The sequence below is a fragment of the Pelodiscus sinensis genome, chromosome 5, assembly GCF_052426305.1.
Source record: "Pelodiscus sinensis isolate ZL-2025 chromosome 5, ASM5242630v1, whole genome shotgun sequence".
Lineage (NCBI taxonomy): Eukaryota > Metazoa > Chordata > Testudines > Trionychidae > Pelodiscus > Pelodiscus sinensis.
Window position 1 is genome coordinate 127,415,529 of NC_143056.1, and position 25,305 is coordinate 127,440,833.

Here is a 25,305-nt window from a genome sequence, read left to right on the forward strand (position 1 = left end):
CCACAAGAAAGTCCAACATCCACCGAAGTAAATTTAAATAACAAAAGAGACTCCTTATGGAACCTGTCTTTAGCTCTATCATTGAGACGGGGAGGGAGGGATGAACAGCTTGAACCAATCTTACAGTTTGCACCTGGAAGGCATGCAGCCGGCTGACTCAGAGGACTACCCTCCCCAGCTTAATCTCACAGAACTATGGAAGTGTCCCTCCAAGTTTATTTACACATCTAGCAAAGCAGGCGTAAACTGTATTTACATAGACACATCCAGGGTTTCTCTCCCTTTCTGGCTGGCTGTAATGGAAGAATTTCTTCAGACCCTGCTGACATCGATAAGGGCGGCTTTCTGTGATATCTGTCCCCTGAGCCCTATCTTGAGAACATCATTTCATTTTCGTTGAGGAGCTTGGAAGCAGTGCGCTGAGCCCCGTTACTGCCTGATGTTATCACACCCCCAGGGAGCACGAGACCTCCTGATGTTGTACACTGTGTCCTCCATTCTCCCCAGCGTGGGGAGACATTCCTCTGCCAAGAGCGGGGATGGGGGAGACCGGACGTTGGCCACTACCAGGCAGTGGCAGGGGAATAGTCCTGGTCAATTATTAATCAGCCAGAACTGTTGGAGGCAAAGGAGGAGGAGGGGAGAGTTAAAATGGTGGTTGTTCTTTCTCACCTGTTAATGTTATTTGGTTCCCTAAACTGTTGGAGTGTTGTCTGTTAACCCCCCAGCCCTTCCCTGAGTGAGTGCAGAAGAATGTCTGAGGTAAACAGCAGGAGTAAACAACAATGCACACGCCCCCAGCAGGGAGTGAACACGGCCCCAAGAGGCTCAGACTCAGAGGCTGCATGTGGCTGATCCTTAAAGGAGAGAGGGACAGAGACACAGTGGTTGTTGACTATCAAGTGGAGCCTCCCAGAACGCCCTCTGCTCAGATCGCCTGGCCAGTGGACCAGATTAGGAGTCAACTTGGGAAGATCAAATATGAACTGCCTTCTGCTTGCCTTATCATCCTGCCTGGGACTGTAAGTGTGATTGAGTGGATGAGTGAGATTCCCCTCCCTTCCCAGTTTTAATTGAATAAACAAACCCTTTACACTCCTATGTGGTGATCCCCTCTCCTTAGTGTTTAAAGCAGTTGCAATCCACATCCCCTTGCAACAAGAACTTGTTCTCACGCTCCACTGCTTCTTCCACATCTATCCCACCTGCCATTCTCTGCCCAGGCATGGCCAACAGCCCCTCCCCTGTCTGTTTCTTCCTCCTCAGTCTGCCCATCTCTCTCTGTCCAAGCTGGTCCCTGTCCATGGCTCTTTCATCCCTCCCGGGCAATAACGCTGGCTATTTCTCACTCCCATTCATTGGCCACATCCCTTGGCATTGGATTGAACTGGCAGTGCCTTCTGACTCTGTGGTCCTATGCGGCGGGGATGATCTGTGAACACAGTGCCGGGGATGTTCCAGTCACCTACTCTCTGCTAACAGGTGTGTGAGAGAGGGTGGCAGAGAGAGACCTGTACCTGCAGCAGAGGTTTTTCCATGATGGAACTGAGCACAGTGTCCCTGCCAGAACCCGGCCTGGACCATGGGTAGGGTAGGCTTGGAGCAGCCAGGAAGGCTTGTGCACTAGCCCTGCCCTGAAGGACAACTCCGCAGCTCCTATTGGCCAGAAACCGTGACCAACGGAAGCTGCAGGGTGGGGTGCCTGTGGGCGGGAGGGCAGTGTGCAGAGCCTCCGGGGCTGCCCCTGCACCTAGAGGCTGCAGCTGATATTTGAACCACTCACCCCTGTTCCATTGGCCCAACAGACCATTACTATCTGCTACTCACTCTGCTTGCACTTATCTGCTAATGAGGCCTGATGCCGATGCTCCAAAATCACCATGGTGAGAGCCTAGTGTTGTGCTGTCTAAAGCCACTTCCCCTGTGTTGAGAGTCTTTAAGGTGTCAAGACTCCTCATCGTTTGTGCAGACTCAGGCTAACACAGTGATGCCCCTGAGACTTGTTCCCACTCAAGTCACTTGGACTTTCCAAACTGATTCCAGCGGGAGCCAGATCAGGCAGCGGGAGAACTATAGGTGGCTGACAGCAGCAAAGGAGCCCTGGGGATCCACACAAGGGCAGGGGTGGGGAAGAATTAGGAAGGGCCTTTCCCTTTTTGGAACCTAGGGAAATCTCCATGCCCAGAAAGGGTCTCCCAGGCTGGCTGCTGAAGGGATTTAAACAGACGTCTCCATTGTGTCTCTGCTGGGGTCGTTTCTGTCTTCTCTGGAATCTGCCTGCTCTTCAAAAACCCTCTGGAGTGCGAGTTTGAGAGAGCCACAGAATCGCCGCTTCCCGCAGCTCCCGACTAGAAAATAGATGACTGGGTTGATGCTGCTGCTTGCGCAGGCCAGCACCTCAAATAACCAGTTGTCCAGAAATATACCATGGGAAGGGAGGAAAAACACAACACTGTGAGGAAGAGTGAAGAGGAGGAAGAAGAGGATGGTGAGCAGGATGACAACATAGAGCTTGCCGGGCGGGCGCCGCTGGGAGCTCCGTCGCACCTTGATGAACATGGACAGACTGGACAGAACCATGATGGGGGAGAATATCAGGACATTCAGAACAAAGACGAATAGCAGGGAAGTGATACAGCTTTCCTGTGTGAGACCTATACAAAAAATAGTAAGGGAACAGCAGAGCAGGAAGGAGAAAGCCCAGAGCAGGGCTGACACGATGGCAGACAAGTGCTGTGGCCGGCGGCATCGGTACCAGATGGGGTAGAGGACGGACATGCACCTGTGGATGCTAATGGCTGTCAGGAGGTACAGGCTGGTGTTGTACGTCCAGAAACACAGCACTGTAAAAATAATGAATACCTCAACTCCGGTACTGTCACAATACTGATTTCCCACCTTGTGAGCTACAAGGGCAGCCGAGCAGAGGAGGAAGCCAGAGTCGGCGACAGCCAGGTTGAGGACGTAGACGGTGAAGGGGTTCCTCTTCATGTGGAAGCCCAGGAACCAGATGACGATCCCGTTCCCCACCAGCCCCAACAGGCAGATGAGCAGGCTGACACTCTTGATGGTCACCTCAGGGGCATGGAGCTTTGCGCATCCAGTGTGGTTATCTGTATGTGTATGATCCCTCCCAAAAGATGTTGCTGGCAGAGTCTCTGTGCTCAGCTCGGCCATCATGGAACCGCTGCTGCGGGATGCCGGTGTCCCCGCTCTCCCTCTCTCGCACACTCCTGGTGGCAGAGAACAGATGGGAGAATAAGCTACTGACCCCACCCCCAATGCTGTGTTATCACTGCTCGTTCTAGCCCCTCCCCAGCCTCCTGCCCAGGACCACTTGATCCAGTGGCTTTGGGGGATGCTGAGACAGAGACACGTAGGAAGGCCCAAGGGTTGGGGAGCAGTCTGGACAGAATTAAACCCAGGGAGAGAGCTGGACAGACAGACAAGGACAGAGAGACAGAAATGTGACAGAGTGTTGGCTGGCCATGGATGCTCAGGAAGCAGCACGCGGGGGCGGGGGAGGGAGAGACGATAGTGAGAGAGAAAGAGAATAATCCTGTCTAATCTATCAGTGGTGGCAATGATCAGTGAATCCTTCCAGCCGTCCCTTACCTGCCTTCCTCCCTGGGGCCCAAATTGCGAGTTCACAGGAGCCAGGCTGGGCTGGATCCACTTCAGAATCTCAGTGTCTCATGGTCACTCACTGCAATTCTCTGGGGAGGATCTTCTTGGGCACGTTTTCTAAGCAATCATGTTACCCAGGTGTGGAGGATGTGCCTGCCAGTCCCGGTGCAGCTTCTGCACCCAGCACCTGCAAGTGCAGGAAGAGAACTGTCTTGCCCACACTGGAGGGTGCGGCATAGAAACCACCCGGAGCCTGGCTCAGGGAGCAAAGGGGTAGGCAGAACTACACCAGGCTGTGGTCTGAGGAATGGGCCAGTCTCTGTTCTGTAAGGCTGAGAGAAGGGGCTCAGAGCAGAAAGGGGGGAGTAGGGCCTGGGACCCCTTCTCCCCGAGAGGAACAATACTGCCTGCCCTTGGTCCCTGTGTTCAGATCAGTCCTATGCTACGCTGTGTCTCTGGGTGGTCTGATAGCATCAAGGGACAGGGCTCTGCACATTGGTCCTAGTCCCTGAAATGAGGAGGAAGTGGCTGGTCCAAGATTAAATCAGACGAGATCGATGTAGTAGGAAGCTGTTATGGGTCAGATAAATGCAGCCTTGGGCAGGGTCACATATGTTCATATTTTCCTGATGCTAGTAAATTAGCAGTTTGTTCTTTGATTCTGTGATGTGGGGAAATCTCCATCCCAGAGCGGAGTTTCCCAGGCTGAGCACTGTAGAAATTTAATTGACCATCTCCATTGGGTTAGCCCTGGGGCTTTCTGCCTCCTCTGTGAGATCCACCCTCCCTTCAAAGCCACTCCGCAGTGTGACCTTGCTGGATCCCTTCAAATCCCACTTCGGCAGCTCTCAACTAAAAAGTAAAGAACCAGCTTCATGCTGCTTTTTTCAGAAGCCTCCATGCTCCGTATCTTACTGCAGTTCTCCGTAGTGTAACTAAGGAGGAAGGTTTGGTTGGTCCAGCAAAAAATACGACGTTTACACCAGGAATAAACTGGACGGGATGAAAATTGTGATGTTCACTTCAGTCGCTGCTGCAGTCATGCTAGGGAAAAATGAGGGTGTTGCCACACAACTTAAGCCATGCATCTCGCATTTCACAGCACAACACTGCGTAGACCATCAAAAAGACCTGGGTTTAGTTGATGCGTGGAAGGAAGGGCCAATGATGAAGACAATAGGAACACTTTTGAAAACCCTTTGTTTTGCAGATCCTCAGTCAGAAGAAGACAATTTCAGTAACCAAAAATGAGACTATTGTTTAAACCTCCAAATGAAGTAAAGTGGCTATTTAGAGATTTTGCTGTACGTGCTTTGATTTATAATTATGAGACTCTTCCTAAATATTTTGAATAGAAAATCTCAGAAAATAATGGCCCAATAGCTACGTACAGCCTGAACTCTCTAACACTAATTACCATTTCATGGTTGCTGTATAAAACGTCTTACATGAATTAGCAGAACTGACCAAATGCTTTCAGAAGAGCTTTTTAAGAATGGAAGCTGTACAGTTAGCAAGGGCCTGGATCCGCTAGATGAGAGGACCGTACCACGGAGAAACAGGCTCTTAGGGTGTGTCTAGACTACATGCCTCCGTCGACGGAGGCATGTAGATTAGCCAGATCGGCAGAGGGAAATGAAGCCACGATTAAAATAATCGCGGCTTCATTTAAATTTAAATGGCTGCCCCGCTCTGCCGATCAGCTGTTTGTCGGCAGATCGGGGCAGTCTGGACGCGACGTGCCGACAAAGAAGCCTTTCTTGATCGGCACAGGTAAGCCTCGTGAAACCAGGTTTACCTGTGCCGATCAAGAAAGGCTTCTTTGTCGGCATGTCGCGTCCAGACTGCCCCAATCTGCCGACAAACAGCTGATCGGCAGAGCGGGGCAGCCATTTAAATTTAAATGAAGCCGCGATTATTTTAATCGCGGCTTCATTTCCCTCTTCCGATCTGGCTAATCTACATGCCTCCGTCGACGGAGGCATGTAGTCTAGACGTACCTTTAGAGTTGATGCTCTCCAACCTCTTTAACCACAAATTCGTGTTTTCAATGTAAGTGCAAAGTAAGATCGACCTCAAACCCAAACAGTCCTGTAGCACATCCTGCCTGCCCCTTCTCAAACGCCTCACCCTGCGCACTCCATCCCTCTTTCTCCCCCATCTTCACTCACTTTCACCAGGCTGGGGTAGGTGTTTGGGGTGCAGGCTCTGGCCTTGGGTCAAGGGCATTGGATTGTGGCCAGGTCTCCATGCTTTGCCCAGGGTGGAGGTTTTGAGTTCAGGAGGGTTTTGAGGGTGCAAGCTCATGAAAGGAGTTTGGGTGCAGGAGGACTCTTGTCTGGGGCAGGAAATTGGGTGCAGGAGGAGGTTCGGGGCTGGGACAGAGGTTCAAGGACCAGGCTCTGGCTGGGCACCATTCAACTGAGATGGCTTCTAGGTGACGGAGCAGTGGGGCTAAGGAAGGCTTACTCCACCCCTGGCCCTGCACCACTCCTGAAAGCAGCTGGTATATAGAGCAATGGCACCATGTATTTTCCCTCATCTACAGTCACTGAGCCCACAGCTTCTACTAGCCACTGTTACTGATCAATGGGAGCTGCAGGAGCGGTGTCTGCCGGCAAGGACAGCCTGTGGAGACCCCTTGCTCTGCCTCTCTCAGGGGTTCCATGGATATGCCAGCCACTTCCAGGAGAAGCAGTTAGCACAGGGATAATTACTCAGCCATGACAGGTGAGGTTTGTTAGAACTCATAACTCAACGGTTATATTTAAGCATAAGAAAGAGATGAAAGTTACGTAATGCACAGACCTGTCAAAAATAAAAATATAATCCCCTTTGTAAGCAGTACTAGAATTAACAACCCTCCCTCCCCCCATCATGTGTGTTAGGTCGGGAGATGAGAGGGAAGGACAGTTGGTGTTTGTGGGAATGACAGAGACACACTCGGTGTGTGAGCGACAGACATTTGCATTGCCAAGCTCCCGCCATCCTCTTCTCTGGGTGTAGGAATAGGCTACAGGTGTGGGGGGAGGAAGGACACCCTGACATCAGCCCACCCCCTTCTCCCTCCCACATCCTGCACAGCCAGAAGGAAGCTCCCAGGAGGGAGAGGGCAGCTCCAAGGCAAAGGGCAGGAGTAGCAGACAGTGGGGGAAGGAGCAACTGAAGTGCCAGTGGTTGAGAGTGTCCTACCAAAACCAGTCAGGATCCCCGGACAGAGGCTCCATTATTTACCAGTAGATCCAAATCTGTTGGTTGGTGACCACTGCCTTAGAGCAACATTATGAAAAATATAACTGCATCAAGCGCAGCAGATGAACAATTCCACAGGGAACCTATTCTACATTTTATCTCCCTGCTGTGAGAGCATCTAAATAAGAGGTTTGCAAAGAATGAATTAAATGCATGGGCATCTTTTGACTTTGCCTCACTTTCATCACATCAAATCAGGTATGAATTTGGCACTGGAAAGATTAGCAAGCTAGTTGACAAATACAGAAAAATGTTGGACCTGAGTCAAGTGAGGTCATCGGCCCAAAAGACTGTAGAGGAGGAGAAGGAGTGCATTGGGAACCAATACAACGTTTACAAAGTTTACAAATACATAATTTCAGAGAAACATGAAGCAGAGATGATGAGAAAGTTGCAGAAAATGGAGACTTTCATTCTATAGAATGCCGACCACTGCAATGTAGGGTCCCAACGGTTGGACAGATGTCAAGCTTCCAGTGCTGACTGTGAGTGTGGCTTCAGTCTTATGAAGAATAACAAAACTAAATTACGTAGCAGATAGAAAGCAGATCACCTGTATGTGCTTATGAGGATCAAATTTCACACGTCCAACATAATTCTGAACAGCAGCAAGTATCGGCCCCATCATCTAACTTGGCAGTGCCAACTAGTGGCTATAGGTCTCATTCCAGTAACTGTGATTAGAGGTCTCCTAAATAAATAATATATATGAAATAATTTCTCGCATCAAAACAAAATGTTTAAATATGTTTTACAAGTCACAACACAAAAGAGACTATTGATACAATTTGCATATATAAAGATTCTAACGTTTTTTTTCCATACATGGGCATAAATTGTAACAACTTTCATTCCATATGTCAGTATTAACGATAACAGATTTTGTTTGCTATGTCAAGAAAAAGGACAATTTTGGTTCAAGCCTCAAAGAAACAGATACATATAAGATCCCAAATGCTTACTAAAATATTGCAGTATTAATTTTCTTTTTATTTTATTTCATAATAAATTTTTCCACTTAAGAAGGAACAATCAGTTTCACACATACAAAATGGGACATGACTGTTTAAGAAGGAGTATTGCAGAAAGAGATCTAGGGGTTATAGTGGACCATAAGCTAAATATGAGTCAGTAATGTAAGACTATGGCCAAAACAAGCAAACATGATTCTGGGATGCATTAACAGGAATGTTGCGAGGAAGACACAAGAAGTCATTCCTCTGCTCTACTATGTGTTGATTAGCCCTTAAGGGAAGTATTCTGTCCATTTCTGGGCATCACATTTCAAGAAAGATGCAGAGAAATTGGAGAAGACCCTGAGAAGAGCACAAAAAATGATTAAAAGGTCTAAAAAACGTGACCTAAGAAGGAAGGCTGAAAAAATTGGGCTTGTTTAATTTAGACAAGAGAAGACTGAGAGCGGACACGATAGCTGTTTTCATGTATCTAAAAAGGTGTTACAAGGAGAAGGGAGAACAATTGTTCTCCTTGATCTCTGATGGCAGGACAAAAAGCAATGGGCTTAAATGGCAGCAAGGGAGGTTTAGGTTGGACATCAGGAAAACTTCCTGCCTGTCAGGGTGGTTAAACACTGGAATAAATTGCCAAGGCAAGTTGTGGAATCTCCATCATTTGACATGCGTAAGAGCAGGTTAGAAAAACATCTGCGAGGGATGATCTAGAACAGTGTTTCTCAACATTTTTTTATAAAGTACCCCTTTTATAAAAAAAATTATAGGTAACCCGAGTACCTACAGTTTTCAGACACACAAAATGTTTTTCTACCATTGCAACTTAATCATAGCTGAGCAGGCGATGACATTTTAGGGTGTAAAAAGTAGAAAAATAATAAAGCACTTAAAACAAAAATTAGTTGGTTTTTTTAAAATGGCAGTTTAGACGAGGATCTATCAAAAATAAAGCCTTTTTCGACAGATCCGATATTCCTCCAAAATGAGTTTACAAGATCTGTCGAAAAAGGCTTTATTTTCAACAGCTCTGCGTCTAGACTGCCGTTTTGTTTTTAAACGCAATTTCGAAAAAAAGTGGCGGCCATGTTCATGCTAATGAGGCACCGGATATTTAGATCCCTGCTTCATTAGCAATGTCCATGTGCCTAATCTACATCTCTCTGCCGCGAGAGAGGTGTAGTTCAGACACACCTTTAGTTTCTCATGTTGAAATGGGGAAGCCAAAAGCTAATCCATTCAGATCAAGGGCAGCTTCTCGCATGTCCTTTCAATTCCAAGTGATGTTTTACTTAGGAAATGTCACCACCAAGTGAAATGCCCAAACTCTGGGGCTGTAAAGTGTCCAACTCTTTTGACATCATGCATATGAGAAGCACATGGCATCTTTCTATGGGCAAAAGGCAAAACACCACGGCTGTGTCTAGACTGGCAAGTTTTCCCGCAAGATCATCTGCTTTTGCGGAAGAACTTGCCAGCTGTCTACACTGGCCACTTGAATTTCTGGAAAAGCACTGATGATCTCATGTAAGATTGTCAGTGCTTTTCCAGAAATACTATGCTGCTCCTGTTCGGGCAAAAGTCTTTTTCCGAAAGACTTTTGCGCAAAAGGGCCAGTGTAGACAGCACAGTACTGTTTTCCAAAAAAAGCCCCGACCGTAAAAATGGCGATCGGCACTTTTTTGCGGAAAACCACATCTAGATTGGCCACAGATGCGTTTCCACAAAAAGTGCTTATGCGGAAAAGCATCCTGCCAATCTAGACACGCTTTTCCGAAAACTCTTTTAACGGAAACCTTTTCGGAAAATCATGCCAGTGTAGATGTAGCCCACATTTCCGGAGCATACAACTGTAAAGCAGTTTTTTTTCGTCAGGATTTTATTTTGATGAAGAAGTCTTTCTGCAGACACATTTGATAGGCAATCTCTGTTAGAGCCTCTGCATCTGAAATGTTACCAAAGATGGTCAGAGTCTCTTCATCTGAATAAAGCAAAAATAGGCTGTATGTTCTCGTCCTTATTTTGGTCATATTATCAATACGAAGGGCTTGATTGGCACAGGGCAGTGGAAAGGGGATTCAGAAGTCATTGGACAATTTATTTGAGGCTCAATTTTACAAGGAGAAATGGCTTATCTGTCTAGTCAGGCTGGAGTGAGCACTATTTGAACTCAAGAGAGTGTGGGCGTCCACTTCTAAAGGGCCCTACCCCAGTTTTAGTGGGGGGACAACTGGACCCAAAGTTTACTTGATTACAGGGCACAAATAATGAAAAACAGGGTCAAGGGATGTGGGTCAAAGGTTTAAAATGAGGGAAGAGGCTGGGGACACCGAGCAGAGAACCCAGACAGTGCCCGTTGCCCCGCGCAGCTGTCCATGGAGACGGTGGATGCTGCACGGAGGATCTTAACCTGCATTCGTGACACAAGGAAGGAGTGGAAATAGCCTCCAGTTGCAGAGTTCCCCCACATCCAGCGTCCTCCTTCTGGTGTTGTATTTAGCGACTTTCTCCAGGGCCAGGAGGAGGTTGATGAGGAGGTCTCGCAACTTTGTGGGGCCACGGGTGGGGTGCACGTAAAAAAAGAGGTGAGGGGAACAGTGCAGCCAGAACCTCAGCAAGAGGTTCTGGAGGAGCCAGAAAAGGGGCTGCAACTTGGTGCATTCAAGAGAGGCAGGTGCCTGATTTTCCCTCGCACCACAGAAGGGGCAGGCGTGAGAGACGGAGGTAAACTGCGCAAAGTACACACCCATGCTCATGGCTCTATGGAGGAGCCACCAGCTGACGTCCCCAGTGAAATGAGGAGTAACAGTAGTTCGGACTAGGAAGCCTAGTTCGAACTACCTAGTTCGTGCTGCGTGTAGCCACGCGGCACGGAGTCCGCACTAGCGGACATTTAAAAATGGCGGCGCCCGGCTTTATGCAAATGAAGCCCGGGAAATTCAAATCCCGGGCTTCATTTGCAACTCCGGTTGCCTACATTACCACCCTAGTTCGAACTAGGGTGGTAGTGTAGACATACCCTTACATAGTCCAGCCATATGGTATTGGGGCAGGACAGGAGGGTTAGGAAATGTAACATATGGAGCACGAACGTGTACAGATGGTCTCTGGGCGCGGACTGGAAAGAGACCGGCTGCAGATGCAGGGGTGCATGGATGAGGAGGCCAGGGATCCTGGGGAAGAGGGGCCTGAAAAAAGATGGTGGGATTGCAGGGAGAAGGGCGGGGCATTCCCTCTGGCAGGAATTCAAGAGTGGGCTGTGACAAAACCGCCACGGCTCGGAGCAAGCAATTAGCATATGCTTACATAGACAGGTGTGAGTGACATAGACAGGCCAGCACCCAGCCATCAGACCCTGCACCTGGCATGGCACGAGCCAGCCACCCGCTGCCAGCCAGCCCTCCGCCTCTTCCCAGGACAAGGCTGGCAGCTCCCAGGAGCCTGCCAGGGGCCGCAAGAGGCGGGCACCCGCCTAGTCTAGTGTGGAGATCGTGGACCTCATTCAGGTTTGGGGGGAGGCCTCCAACGTCTACAATCTCCGCACTAGGCACAGGAAAGTGGCCGTCTAGGGCAGGATAGCTGCCAGCCTGGCCACCAAAGGCCACGTGCGAACCCAGGATCAGGTTTGCATGAAAATCAAGTTGGTCCAGTGAGACCCCCGACCCTGAGCCCTGAGCTTAGAACATAAGAACATAAGAACGGCCGTACTGGGTCAGACCAAAGGTTCATCTAGCCCAGTAGCCTGTCTGCCGACAGCGGCCAACACCAGCTACCCCGGAGGGGATGGACCGAAGACAATGACCAAGCCATTTGTCTCGTGCCATCCATCTCCAGCCTTCCATAAACAGAGGCCAGAGACGCCATTCCGACCTCCTGGCTAATAGCACTCCATGGACCCAACCTCCATGAATTTATCTAACTTCTCTTCAAACTCTGTTCTAGTTCTAGCCTTCACAGCCTCCTGCAGCAAGGAGTTCCACAGGTTGACTATTTGCTTTGTGAAGAAGAACTTTCTTTTATTAGTTTGAAGCCTGCTATCCATTCATTTAATTTAGTGTCCTTTATTCCTTATATTATGGGAACTAATGAAGAACTTTTCTTTATGCACCCTCTCCACACCACTCATGATTTTATAGACCTCCATCATATCCCCCCCTCCGTCTCCTCTTTTCTAAGCTGAAAAGTCCAAGTCTCTTTAGCCTCTCTTCATATGGGACCTGTTCCAAACCTCTAATCATTGTAGTTACCCTTTTCTGAAACCTTTCCAAGGCCAAAATATCTTTTTTGAGGTGAGGAGACCACATCTGTACACAGGTTTGAAGATATGGCGTACCATAGTTTTATACTTCCCCTCCTCCTTCTTCCCCTGGCTTCCCCCTTCCAGCTCCCTCCTCCCAGGTTTCCCCCTCCCCTCTCCCACCCTCTCTCTTCCCCTCTCTCACCTCCTTTTCCCAGTCTCCCCAGAGGTTAATCCTCCCCCCCCCCCTCCTCCCAGTTTTGTTCAAAAATAGAAACTCTCTTTATTTAACACACGTGTCCTTTATTTTTTACATCAGGAAGGGGGGCTAGGGAAGGGTAAGTGGAAGGAGGTGAAGGAGGAATGGGGCACGAGACCCCGATGGGGAGGACTGGGGTGGCTCTGCGGGCTCCTCAGGGTGGAAGCTCTCTTGCAGGGCCTCCTGGATCCTGACAGCCCCCCGATTGACCCCTCGGATGGCAGCCTGTGGCAAGTGCAGCTGGGCTGATGGCCGAGTGCTGTGATGTGCCGAGTGTGGGCACTCAGGGCACTCCAAGACAGGACTGCTTTGCTGTCCTTCATCGAGGTAAACCAGCAAGCGGGGAACCCTGAGAACTGTCTGTCCGGGGTGGGGTTCGGGTCCCTTTAAGCACAGCACTCGGCTAGCCTGAGGCAGCAGCTCCACGCTCTAAGTCCTAACCTGATACTCTGCGGGCACTGGGTCCGGCCATCCTTAACCTCGGTTCAGGGTCCACTCAGTGTGGACATGCTAGTTCGAATTAGCAAAACGCTAATTTTAATTAGTTTTTAGGTCTAGATGCACTAATTCGAATTAGCTTAGTTCGAATTAACTAATTTGAATTAAGTTCATTCGAATTAGTGCTGTCGTGTAGACATACCCTCAGTTGCTACAGGACTGTGCGTTGTTTAAAGTTACAGACTAACTGGGCTTCCCCGCTGACCATATTAAGACGTGGTACATGAAGACTTGAATGCTTAAAATGTCACTAAAAATAGGAAATAGGAATTTTTCTACTACACTGATGTTTCTGAAATGTTTGTTTTCTAGTCTTTGAGGAGGAAGAGAACTTCCCAGAAATGCCCCAAGAATTCCCAGGAGAAAACACCATTTGCTCTCCCTTGGGCCCTTCCTAAAGGCTCTCAGTCAGGCCAGACTCCAGGAATAGCCACAGGCCAAGCAAAGTGACCGTGAGACCAGATTTATGTGCATTGTCCCACCCAGCCCTGGCACAGCACCTCCCGCCTGGACACTCACCAGGCTGTTGGGGTTGGTTCCCACCACACTGGAACCGTGTGCTCTCAGGTGTCCCTCAGTGCAAGCAGCCTGCAGCATTTCCCTCACATGGGCCTCTCTGTCTTTCCGTGAGCCCTCCCCAGAAATGGGACCAGATGGCTGAGTAGTCCCTGCCCCAAAACCAGTGTTGAACCCCCCTCAACTTCTCTGTAGCTTAGACACACCATTCCCCAGACCTGCCAACCTGTGAGCAGACAGGGTTTTCCAGGCCACTCTTCAGGGGACTGCACAGTGAAGCAAACACACACACGGGCTTTGCAAAAGGCTTTTCTGTGCTCTGGGCATCTTTGCTTTCTCTGGAATCTCTCTGCTCTTCAAAAACCCTCTGGAGCGTGACCTTGAGAGACCCATAGAATCGCCGCTTCCCATAGCTCCCAACTAGAAAGTAGATGAATGGGTTGATGCTGCTGCTTGTGTAACCCACACACCTAGGCTATGTCTACACTCGCGGCTGCTTGTGCAAGTATGGCCATTCTGGCGCAAGAATCTGCAGAGCGTCTACACTGCCCGCCCACTCTCGTGCAAGGAAATTTACAGTACGGTGTAAGATAAGAGAGGGCTTCTTGTTCAAGAGCTACGCTCTTTTTTAACAGGTGTAAGCCCTCTTGCGCAGGAGCTCTTGCGCAACTGGGCAGTGTGGACTCTCGGCAGGGATTTCTTGCGCAAGAAAGCCCTATGGCTAAAATGGCCACCAGAGCTTTCTTGCACAAGAGAATGTCCACACTGCCGTGGGCGCTCTTGTGCAAAAGCACAGCTCGCACATGGCAGTGTGGACGGTTTCTTGCACAAGACTTCTTGCACAAGAACCCTTGCACAAGATGTTCTTGCACAAGAAGCCGCGAATGTAGACATAGCCCTGGTGTGGTTACTGAGTACTGCAAGTGGCACCTAGACCACTGCAACAGTTAAGATCAAGAGACCTCTATAGCAGGGGCTGGGAGCCAGCTGGCTTTTAGCTCAGAGGGTGGAGGCTCCTAGAGTCAGCTCCCAAGGTCCCAGGTTCAAATGCGCCTTGGTGGTGGTTACAAGTAGGGGCTCGTCTGGGATCTCACCTGTGTCTTGGAAGATTGGGACGCACTTCCTCACCTAGGAGAAGTATGTAACCCACACACCTAGGCTATGTCTACACTGACACGAACTTGCGCCAAAGCTATGCAAGTGAGGCTAAGCGTGGAATATTGTTGAGCCTCATTTGCATATCTAATGAGCCACCATTTTTGCAGAAGAGGCTCTTGCGCAAGATGGAGCTGTCTACACTGGCTCTTCTTGCTCAAGAAAAACCCTCTTGCGCAATGCTGTTACGCTGATTATTTTCAGGAATAACGGCATTGCGCAAGAGGGTTATTCTTGTGCAAGAAGAGCCAGTGTAGACAGCTCCTTCTTGCCCAAGAGCCACTTCCGCAAAATGGCAGCTTATTAGCTATGCAAATGAGGCTTGGCGATATTCCATGCTTAGCCTCATTTGCATAGCTCTGGCGCAAGAATGCGCTAGTGTAGACATAGCCTTAGTGTGGTTACTAAGTACTACAAGTGGCACTTAGACCACTGCAACAGTTAAGATCAAGAGACCTCTATAGCATGGGCTGGGAGCCAGCTGGCTTTTAACTCTGAGGGTAGAGGCTCCTATAATCAGCTCCCAAGGTCCCAGGTTCAAATCCACCTTAGTGGTGGTTACACTTGCACAGACCAGCATGTGAAATATCTCACTGTACTTGAATACGTTACATTAGCAGATGAAGAAGTGGAGGCTCTGAGGAGGAAGAAGAGGATGGTGAGCAGGATGACCTCACAGAGTTTGAAGGGCAGGTGCCTCTGGGAGCTCCATCACACCTTGAAAATAAGGTCAGTCTGGACAGAACCATGACAGGGAAGAATATCAGGACATGCAGAACGAAGACAGGTAGCAGAGAAGTGAAGCAGCTTTCATTGGTTAGATCTGGACAAAAAACACCCGCAGAGCAGGCAGGAGAAAGGGCAGACAAGTGCCTTGGCCGGTGGCATCAGTGCCAGATGGGGTAGAGGACAGACATGCACCTCTCCGTGCTGATGGCCATCAGGAGGTACAGGCTGGTGCTGTCTACTGCCCTGTCTAATCAGTGGGGGCAAAGAGCAGTGAAATCGTCCCTCACCTGCCTTCCTCCCGGAGGCATGAACCGTGTGTTTACAGGAGCCGGGCTGAGCTGGATCCACTTCAGAATCTCAGTGTCCCATGGTCACTAACTACAATTCTCCAGGGAGGATCTTCTTGGGCACATTTTCCAAGCAATTGTCTGTTACCCAGGTATGGAGGATGTCCTTGCCAGTCCCTTTGCAGCTTCTGCACCCAGCGCCTGCAAGTGTTGGCGGAGAAACCACGGCATCCAGAAGTCTGAAAAGCACAGGGAGGTTTTAAAATATTCAGTAGTGAAAGGACTCTGCACGTTGCTCCTCCTCCCCTAAACATGAAGGAAACGGCGGGCTCATGATTAAATCAGACAAGGCTGTAGTAGAAAGCTGTTACGATGCAAAAAAAAAAAAAGTTGCATTGGGAAGGGTCAAACATTTCCCATATCTGTTGCTTTTTGGGGGGATATCAGCTGTTTACAGTCTTTCTTTTTTCTTTTTGAAAAATGTTCATTTTCCTTTTACTTTTGGATTTTTTTTTCTCAGAAAACTACATACCCCTAATGGAAATATGTGAGTTATAAACTGCAATGTTTTTATTTTCGGTGGTGCTTCAGGGGAGTTGTAGTTTGAGTTACCTTATGCTGCCATTCTCTATGGGCAAGGCCAGACTACAGAACTAAATCTCCCACTACATCCAGGTGACTAGCATGACCAACTACCACCCCTCCCCAAGGGGAAAGATCGTGGTGCCTTGTGGGAGTTGTAGTCTGGCCAAGGAGTCCAGTCTACAGAGGAAAATTGGAATGGGAGGCCTTGAACTCCCCACCTCCACAAAGAAGGCCAATGAAATTTCAGAATTCAAATACTCCGGTTTTAATTTTTCACTCAGTAGTTAACGTTTTCCTTGGAAAAAAGAGTCAGGAACAATTGTTTATTTATTCAAATCATCAGGGGGAAAATCTTTCTTCTTTAATCAGCTGCCATATAGGATTCTATTGTATTATCTCCGAATTGGTGACAATGAGAGACTCAGTAACAGCAAATTGCCTCTTCAGCAGCTTGGTGGAAGCTCTGACCAAACTAGGTAGGGACTGGACAAGAGCAGTCAGTCCAGACATAGACAGGGTGTCCTCAGGGAGGGGCAAGAAAGCTGGAATGGTGCCAAAATTGCAGGTCCAATTGCAGACTATCAACTATAAGCAACAGTTCCCCAAATTCCCTGTCTCTGCAGTAAAATTGTAGTGGATAGCATGGTTAGAACTAAAAATTTTATTTTCATGTCTTAGCCACCAGCATCTGGAAGAATCAAATATTCATCATGGCCCATCGTATCACACTGGAGTCACTGGCTAAGTGAATGTGCTGGCTTGAATCCCTCACCCCTTTTTTTTTAATCATTTGGGAAAAACCACAGTGGATAAGAAAGGAGAAGGCGTTGCTTAATTACAGGACGATAAATGGCTTCTTAAAGTGGATATTCCACCGTGCTTCATCTCACTCAACACAACAATGCAGGCATGGGACCAAGAAGGGACAGAATTCTATGCTACCGTCCACTTTTTTTATCTTAAGCATCCGCAGTGTAATGTGGCACATTTTCCCCCTTCTAGAAATCACTACTCGACACCGTTGGGAACCAATGTTATGAGGCCACAAAATGCTACGTGGGCAAAATTGTTGAACTGAGACAAGAACAATTCTCTAATTCAGGAACCACAGAGGAACGTTTCTGAATTTCAGCATGCTGTTTTCTGTCACTGGGCATTGTGTACTGAGCAGCTCCAAATAGAACGTGTGCATGAAAGGGCTAGTTTTACGCTATTAGTGCATCCGAGCTCGATCGCTAGCTGAGATCCAATTATCACCCACAAGAGTCCTTGGTGTGGAGAACTATTTCTATGTTTGGGAACAGGTACATGGTCACCACAGTTAAGAAAGGCATTTAGATTTGCCTTTTGCCCATATAAAGATGTGCTCCTTATACGCAAAAGGTCAAAAGATTTGGACATTTTACAACCAGACCGTTAGTGCATTTCATTTGGCAGTGACATTTCAGTCCTTTCGGATCAAGGGAAGCTTCTCGCGCGTCCTTTCAATTCTGGGTGGTGTTTCACACCTTGTATCAGGGATGTGTCTTTTGGGGGTCCCATGAAAATCACCCACATGGAGCCAAGACGTGAGCCTTTTAAAAAAAATTCAATTCACACCTACTCTTCCCCCTTACAGCTCCTACATGTAACCAAACGGTGCATGCAGCATCCGGGCAGAGCATCCGAGCATGGGCCAACCTGGGACTGCCCGCACCAAGCAGGACTTCCCCTGTAATTCTTGATCCTGTGAGTTCTCAGTGCTCCCAAAGCTGGAACCAAGGCAGCGAGGAGGAGAAGGAGCAGGAGGAAACAGCCTGACCCAAATAAAGGGGAGAAAAGAGCTAGACCTGTGAGCAGGAGAAGGAGTAGGTTGGGGCAATAGGCTTGGAGAGGGGGAGTCAGTGAGTGAGCTTGAAGGGGAAATGGAGAGACAGGGCGGACTGGAAGCCAACAAGGCAGTAAACACAGAGGTCACGCTATGGGCTCAGTGAAGGGAGTGAAGATTAGGATTGGCTGGGCTGGGAGATGGGAACAAGGCGCTGCAGCGGCAGGTTGGACTGGGTGGTGCAGACGGGGCATGAAGGCTGGAGAATGTGGGCAGAAGATGGATGAGGAACTAGGGCTGCAGGAGGATAATGGGGCTGTTTGGACAGAGAGACTGAGGAGGACTTAGTTCGAATTACCGTTTCACTGTTGCGTGTAGCCACGCGGCAGTTACTTCGGGCTAGTGGAATTTCAAAATGGCGACGGGTGGGAACATGCAAATAAAGCCCGGGATATTTAAATCTTTGGCTTCATTTGCAACTCTTGTCGCCTGCTTTGCCTACCTAGCTCGAATTAACAAGCTAGTGTAGACATACCCTGAGGGAGGAGACAGAGGCAGGAGAGTGATGGACCGGACCGGGTCTGGGCACTGCTCACAGCATCCACTCAGGGTGAATTTCTCAAACTCAGCACTCCTTACAGCACTTGACTGGAGACCCGTCCCAAAGAGGCCACAAACCAGTCACACCGAGCTCTTTAGCTGCCAATCCAGGCAATAGGAAGCCTCACGAGCAAAACCCCTCAGATACCCCAGCTCTCTCTGTGCCCCAATCAGCCCCAGGCCTACCACACAGGTGAGGGGCTATAAAACCCAATCCCACCTACCCCAAACGGGTCTTTCCAGTCCCAAAGAACCAGCCACAAATCCCCGGTCAATATACATTCTGGATCTTACCCACAGGATCACACTGGGCTAGCCCTTTAGAATCTAAAATCTAAAGGTTTATTACTAACAGAAAGAGTCGCATGAGAGTAAAGTTGTTAAGGAGAATTAATTACATGCATTGAATCACCAAGTTCTCGATACAGGGATGTTACAAACTGCTATCTTAAAAGTCTCTGGTGAACATCCTATGTCAGCAGCCAAGATATTGCCTGATTTACAGGTCCCAGACACATTCCTCAGGTGTATATTGGCCTCTCTGGGGGTATGTCTACACTACCCCGCTAGTTCGAACTAGCGGGGTAATGTATGCATACCGCACTTGCTAATGAAGCCCGGGATTTGAATTTCCCGGGCTTCATTAGCATAAGCGGGGAGCCGCCATTTTTAAATCCCCGCTGCTTCGAACCCCGTGTAGCGCGGCTACACGGGGCTCGAACTAGGTAATTCGGACTAGGGTCCTATTCCGAACTACCATTACTCCTCGTGAAACGAGGAGTACCGGTAGTTCGGAATAGGCACCCTAGTCCGAACTACCTAGTTTGAGCCCCGTGTAGCCGCGCTACACGGGGTTCGAAGCAGCGGGGATTTAAAAATGGCGGCTCCCCGCTTATGCTAATGAAGCCCGGGAAATTCAAATCCCGGGCTTCATTAGCAAGTGCGGTATGCATACATTACCCTCCTAGTTCGAACTAGGAGGGTAGTGTAGACATACCCTGGGAGCCTTGTGCCTGGAGCCTTGCTAATTACATAGTCACTGACTGAACATTCTCAGACAGACAATCTTCCAGCATCAACACAGAGAACATATTTATAACTCCACATACAGATATCACACAAATACATGAGTAGCATTCATAGAATCAGTAGAACATAAGCTTTTGTTTGACATCTCACATGGGCCTTTTCTTCAGACTTTGGGACAACCCCCAGCAGTGATGTGGCTACTCCCTTTAAAATCCAGTAACGTCACAGCGAGTCACAGCCTGGAGGAGAACCCATCCTGCCTGAGTCTCACTGTTCCTCTGCTCGTGCCAAACAGCTGTGCGACCCTGTGGTAAAGCGTGTGTCTCGCACCCTTCCGCTGCTGGCCACATGGCGCATGCCAACCCACTCCTGCTGGCGGTGAGTGCGCTGGGTCGGCGAGCAGCCGTCAGTGCGGTGGATGAAGCTAAAGGGTCCAGCTGTGCTGCTGACCCATGTAGGAGTCTGTATGATTGATTGAAATACCAGAGGAATAAGCTAATTAGAAAAATAAGAGGGGAAAGGAGTAATTAAGAAGGTAATCGTTTCCATACTCGTTAACATTGAGGTTATAGCCTCAGAACCTCAGAAGCCTTTAAATCAGGGGTGGGCAATAAATTTAGCCAGTGAGGGCCACTTCAGAAATGTTTGAAGTGGCCCTGGGCTTCCCTGGAAGGGGCGTGGCCTTGGGCAGAAGGGGTGGAACCTTGGCCAGAAGGGGCGGGATCAGGACACTACCTGCTTCCTGACTGGCCTTGGATGGGAGGACGCATGAAGTGTTTGCTCCTGCCCCCCCCTCCCGAGAGAACCACCAGCTGTTCTAAACCCTTAGAGGCGGGATGAGACTTTGAGCGTTCCCCCACCTGTCCCCAGGTCAATCAGGGCCTGGAGGTGGGAGGAGCATGTGAAGTCTCTTCCCACCCTGCCTCTGCCCTGCAAAGGGCAGGTTGTGCTTAGAGCCAACCCCGGGCAGTTGACTCTAAGCGCCATGCGGTGCTGGCGAGGGAGGAGACTTTGCGTATTCCTCCAGCCCCACCTGGGGGTAGGGGAGTGGTAGGGTGTCTCTGACCTGTGGAGGCTCTTTCGCCGACCCCTGCTTTAAATGATGTAACTCTTCCACCAGGGGGAGCCAGCAGCCCCTTCTGCCCAAGCCCTCCCCCCTTCCAGGGCAGCCCAGGCACACTTAAAAAACTTCTGAAGTGACTCCCTGGCTCAATCTCCATATCTAGGGATTCCTTTCCTGAGTTCCAATTGTTCAGGAAGGGCCGGGATTTACTGTCAAGTTGTCCTCACAGGTCTCTGTCTCCATGGACAATGATAACCAGATGGTTACTTGTGTGTGTGCTCCATGGTGTGGGCTGTATCGATTTGTGCACTTAGTCTCCACAGCAGACCCCAAGAGAGTCCCCAGAGAAAGACCACAAACAACATAAGGATCAAAGGCACCCAGCCAGGTTTACTGTTAAGCAAGGCACAGGAATAGTTGTCAGTAGACTGTACCAAACCACTACACATATGTACCCCGTAACAATGAAATGACTCCATCAGTTGGAAATTTCCGCTGCTCCCTAGGTCATGCAAAGACTGACCCCCAAGACACCACTCTATATACAGGTTCTAACAACTTACACATCGCTGCTGACATATCAGGTTGCCCCCTCTGACGTTTCCGGGTTACCGCTCTTTGACGCTACTTCGATACGACCCATCGCCCTGCACCTCGTGATCTGATTAAATCATCTCTGTCTGTATCTGTGAGGAGTGTGGGTACCAAGGTCTTTTTTAATGAGCTGGTGGTGCCAAAGAAGGGGCATGATGGAGAATGTCAATATACACCTGATATAGGATTGTTCTTGTTACTAATGTTAATTCTTATAACCAATGTATTATTGTTGCAGAGAAATGTAAAGGTATACAATGTGCATGATCTTATGGAAATACCATGTAATCTGTCTGGAGATGTACCAAACGACAGACGGTATGTAAAGGGACATTGTGATCTTGCTATTTCATGGTTAACACTTGTAACTGGTCTTGGAACTTCTTACAGGACAAAAAGGGTTCCAGTTAGAAGGTCCTGTGTGGAAAAGGGAAACTGAGGCATGCCACCATTTTGTTTTCGTGGCTAAATGCAAAAATGCCTACATGATTTGGGGTGAGAATACCTGCATTCACACAGCTCCTCGAAGCTGTCCATGGAGGCAGTGGATGCTGCACAGTGGATATATGTGCCCAGATTTGTGACATGAGGGAGAAACGGAAAACAGGCCTCTGTCGCAGAACACCCCCTTGTCCAGCATTCTCCTCCTGGTGTTGTATTTAGCGACTTTCGCCAGGGCCAGGAGGAGGTTGACGAGGAGGTTTCGCGACTCTGTGGAGTCATGAATGGGGTGTGCATAAATAAAGAGGTGAGGGGAAAAGTGCAGCCAGAACATCAGCAATAGGCTCTGGAGAAGCCGAAAAGGGGCTGCAACCTGGCGCATTTAAGAAAATCTGGCGACAGATTTGCCCTCATGCCACAAAAGAGGCAGGCATTAGAGACGGGGATGAATTGCACCAGGTACATGCCAGTGCTCAAGGCTCTGTGGAGGAGCCGCCAGCTGATATCCCCGATAGGTCTCCAACTCACAACAACACACCACAAAGAGGAAGCAACACTGGGAGAAACTTGCCACCAACACTGACATGATGAACCCGTGGCATTTCTTTTTAAAACAAAGCATATCAGACCGTGAGGGGCCCATTCCTGCTCCCACTCACATCGCTCAGACTTTCCGATCTGGGTCCAGTGGGAGCGAGGTTTGGTCCCATGAGACCCACTGGTGTCATTACAACTGCACAGAGCCCTGGTGATCCACTCTAGGGCAGGACTCTGCTCTGAGTCAGGATGGGGACGGATTAGCAAGTCCTGTCAAGACCTTTCCTGAAGTTCTTTGATTTCAAGATGATGGGAAACTTCCATTCCCAGAGCAGGCTGACCTGCTGGAGGGACCATCTCCTTTGGGTCTGTGCTCTGGGTGTCTTTGCTTTCTCCGGAATCTCTCTGCTCTTCAAAAACCCTCTGGAGCGCGACCTTGAGAGAGCCACAGAATCGCCGCTTCCCATAGTTCCCAACTAGAAAGTAGATAAATGGGTTGATGCTGCTGCTTGCACAGGCTAGCATGTGAAATATCTCACTGTACTCAAATACGTTACAGTAGCAGATGAAGAAGTGGAGGCTCTGAGGGAGAGTGAAGAGGAGGAAGAAGAGGACGGTGAGCAGGATGACAACATAGAGCTTGCCGGGCGGGCGCCGCTGGGAGCTTCGTCGCACCATGATGAACAGGGTCAGACTGGACAGAACCATGATGGGGGTGAATATCAGGACATTCAGAACACTGATGGGGAGGAGGGAGGTGATGCAGCTTTTCTGAAAGGGATCTAGACAAAAAATGGCCACGGGACAGCAGAGCAGGCAGGAGAGAGCCCAGAGCAGGGCAGACACGATGGCAGACAAGTGCCTTGGCCGGTGGCATCGGTACCAGATGGGGTAGAGTACGGACACGCACCTCTCGGTGCTGATGGCCGTCAGGAGGTACAGGCTAGTGCTGTACGTCAAATGACTTGTAAACAGCAATAACATGTTAAAAAAATCAATAGAATTACGAAATGCATATCCCAGCACGTAAGCTACAAGATGGGCAACCGAGAAGAGGAGGAAGCCAGTGTCGGCGACGGCCAGGTTGAGGACGTAGACGGTGAAGGGGTTCCTCTTCATGCGGAAGCCAAGAAACCAGAGGACGATCCCGTTCCCCACCAGCCCCAACAGGCAGATGATCAGAGTGATGCTGCTGATGGTCACTGGAGGGGCATAATGTACATGGAAAGCACCAAATCCAGTGCCATTATATAAATCTTTGTAATCCCAGCTAGAGGCTGTTGGTGGCAGGGACTCCGTGCTCAGCTCGGCCATCATGAAACTGTTGCTGTGGGATGCCGGTGTCTCCTGCTGCCCCTCTCTCGCACACGCCTGTTGGCAGGGAGCAGACAGGGGAATCAGCGACTGACTCCACCCCAGCGCTGTGTTATCACTGTTTGTTCCAGCTCCTTCCCAGCCTTCTGCCCTGGACCAGGATGCTGGGGACAGAGAGAGACATGGAGAAAGGCCAAAGGGTGGGGAGCAGCCTGGACTGACAGCAAGTGTCAGAGAGAGAATTAAACCCAGGGAGAAAGCTGTACAGACAGCCAAGGACAGAGGGACAGAAATGGGACCTGATGTTGGCTGGCCATGGATGGTCAGAAAACAGCATGCGGGGGGAGAGGGGAAAGAGGAGTGAATCCATCCCTCACCTGCCTTCCTCCCTTGGCAACCAAATCGCGTGTTTACAGGAGCTGGGCTGGGCTGGATCCAGTTCAGAATCTCAGTGTCTCACAGTCACTAACTGCAATTCTCTAAGGAGGATCTTCTTGGGCACATTTTCCAAGCAATCGTCTGTTATCCAGGTGCAGAGGATGTCCCGGCCAGTCCCCGTGCAGCTTCTGCACCCAGCGTCTGCAAGTGTTAGCAGAGAACAGTCTTGCCCACACTGTAGGATGAGACAGAGAAACCACAGCATCCGGAGGTCTGAGGTGCACAGGACTGTTTGATAATATCCGTAGTGACAGGACTCTGCACATTTCTCCTCCTCCCCTAAACGTGAAGGAAATGGCTGGCTTATGATTAAATCATATGAGACTGATGTAATAGAAAGCTGTTACGGTGCAAAGAAACATATCATGGGGGAGGGTCAAACATTTCCCGTATCTGTTGCTTACTGTTGAGAAATCAGCTGTTTTCGGTCTTTATTTTTTAATGTCCATTTACCTTGCACGTTTGGATTTTTTGTCAGAAAACGAAACACCTCTACTAGAAATATGTGAGTTATAAACTGCAATATTTTTATTTTCTGTGGTGCTTCAGGGGAGATGGTTTGAGTTACCTTATGCTGCCATTGTCTATAGGCCAGGCCAGCCTACAGAACTAAATCTCCCACTACCTCCAGGTGTCTAGCATGACCAACTACCACTAATTGAAATTAGCAAAATGAAATTCAATAAAGAACAAATGTAAAGTACTCCCATTGGAAGGAAAAATCATGAGTTCTACTACAAAATGAGGAATGACAAAATGAGGTGGGGGCACTGCTGGAAAGGGTCTGCCGGTTATAGTAGATTGAAAGTGAGCTAACAATGGGATGCAGTTGCAAAAAGGCTAGTAGCGTTCTGGGGTGTACTAAGCAAAGTGTTGAACGTAAGGAATGGTAGGTAATTGTCCAGCCTCGTATGGTTGAGCTGGAGTATTGTGTCCAGTTTTGTGTGCTGCACTTTAGAAAGGATGTGAACAAATTGAAGAGAACCCAGAGAAAAAACTGACCTATGAGGAAAGGATACAAAATGGGCATGTTTAGTTATGAGAAAAGAAGGCAGAAGGTTTTCATAAATTGATGTCTGTCTTAAAGAGGATGGTGATCAACTGTGCTCCATGTCCACTGAAGATCGGACAAGAAGCAATAAATTTAATCTATGGCCCAGATGGCAGTGGTGAATTCAGGTCTGATAGCCCCCTACTCCTCCCCTAACTGCCCCACTTACTCTAATTCCATGTCACCCATCAAATTGTCCAATCACTGCCATTTTGTTCTCCGACTCCACCCTGTTCCCATCTTCCCCTGTCCCTCAAATCCCCAACTCCTCTTCCCACCCCTACCACCCATTCCCATTTTCTCCCCATAATCCCCATC

The 25,305-nt window shown here is 49.0% G+C and overlaps 2 protein-coding genes across 2 annotated transcripts; both read right to left on the minus strand.

The window, feature by feature from the left end:
* Positions 1-275: 275 nt before the first annotated feature.
* Positions 276-3,230, minus strand: LOC102449712 (mas-related G protein-coupled receptor member H-like). Its single transcript, XM_075926061.2, has one exon. It carries the CDS (start codon positions 3,178-3,180, stop codon positions 2,218-2,220), a length of 963 nt encoding a protein of 320 aa, XP_075782176.2. The 5' UTR covers positions 3,181-3,230; the 3' UTR covers positions 276-2,217.
* Positions 3,231-20,648: 17,418 nt separating this feature from the next.
* LOC102462526 (proto-oncogene Mas-like) lies at positions 20,649-24,142 on the minus strand. The gene has a single exon (XM_075926062.2). It carries the CDS (start codon positions 23,499-23,501, stop codon positions 22,458-22,460), a length of 1,044 nt encoding a protein of 347 aa, XP_075782177.2. The 5' UTR covers positions 23,502-24,142; the 3' UTR covers positions 20,649-22,457.
* Between the last annotated feature and the right edge of the window lie 1,163 nt (positions 24,143-25,305).

Coding starts and splice junctions, on each gene's coding strand:
- LOC102449712 (XM_075926061.2), bottom strand. CDS start 3,180: ATGATGGCCGAGCTGAGCACAGAGACTCTGCCAGCAACATCTTTTGGG.
- LOC102462526 (XM_075926062.2), bottom strand. CDS start 23,501: ATGATGGCCGAGCTGAGCACGGAGTCCCTGCCACCAACAGCCTCTAGC.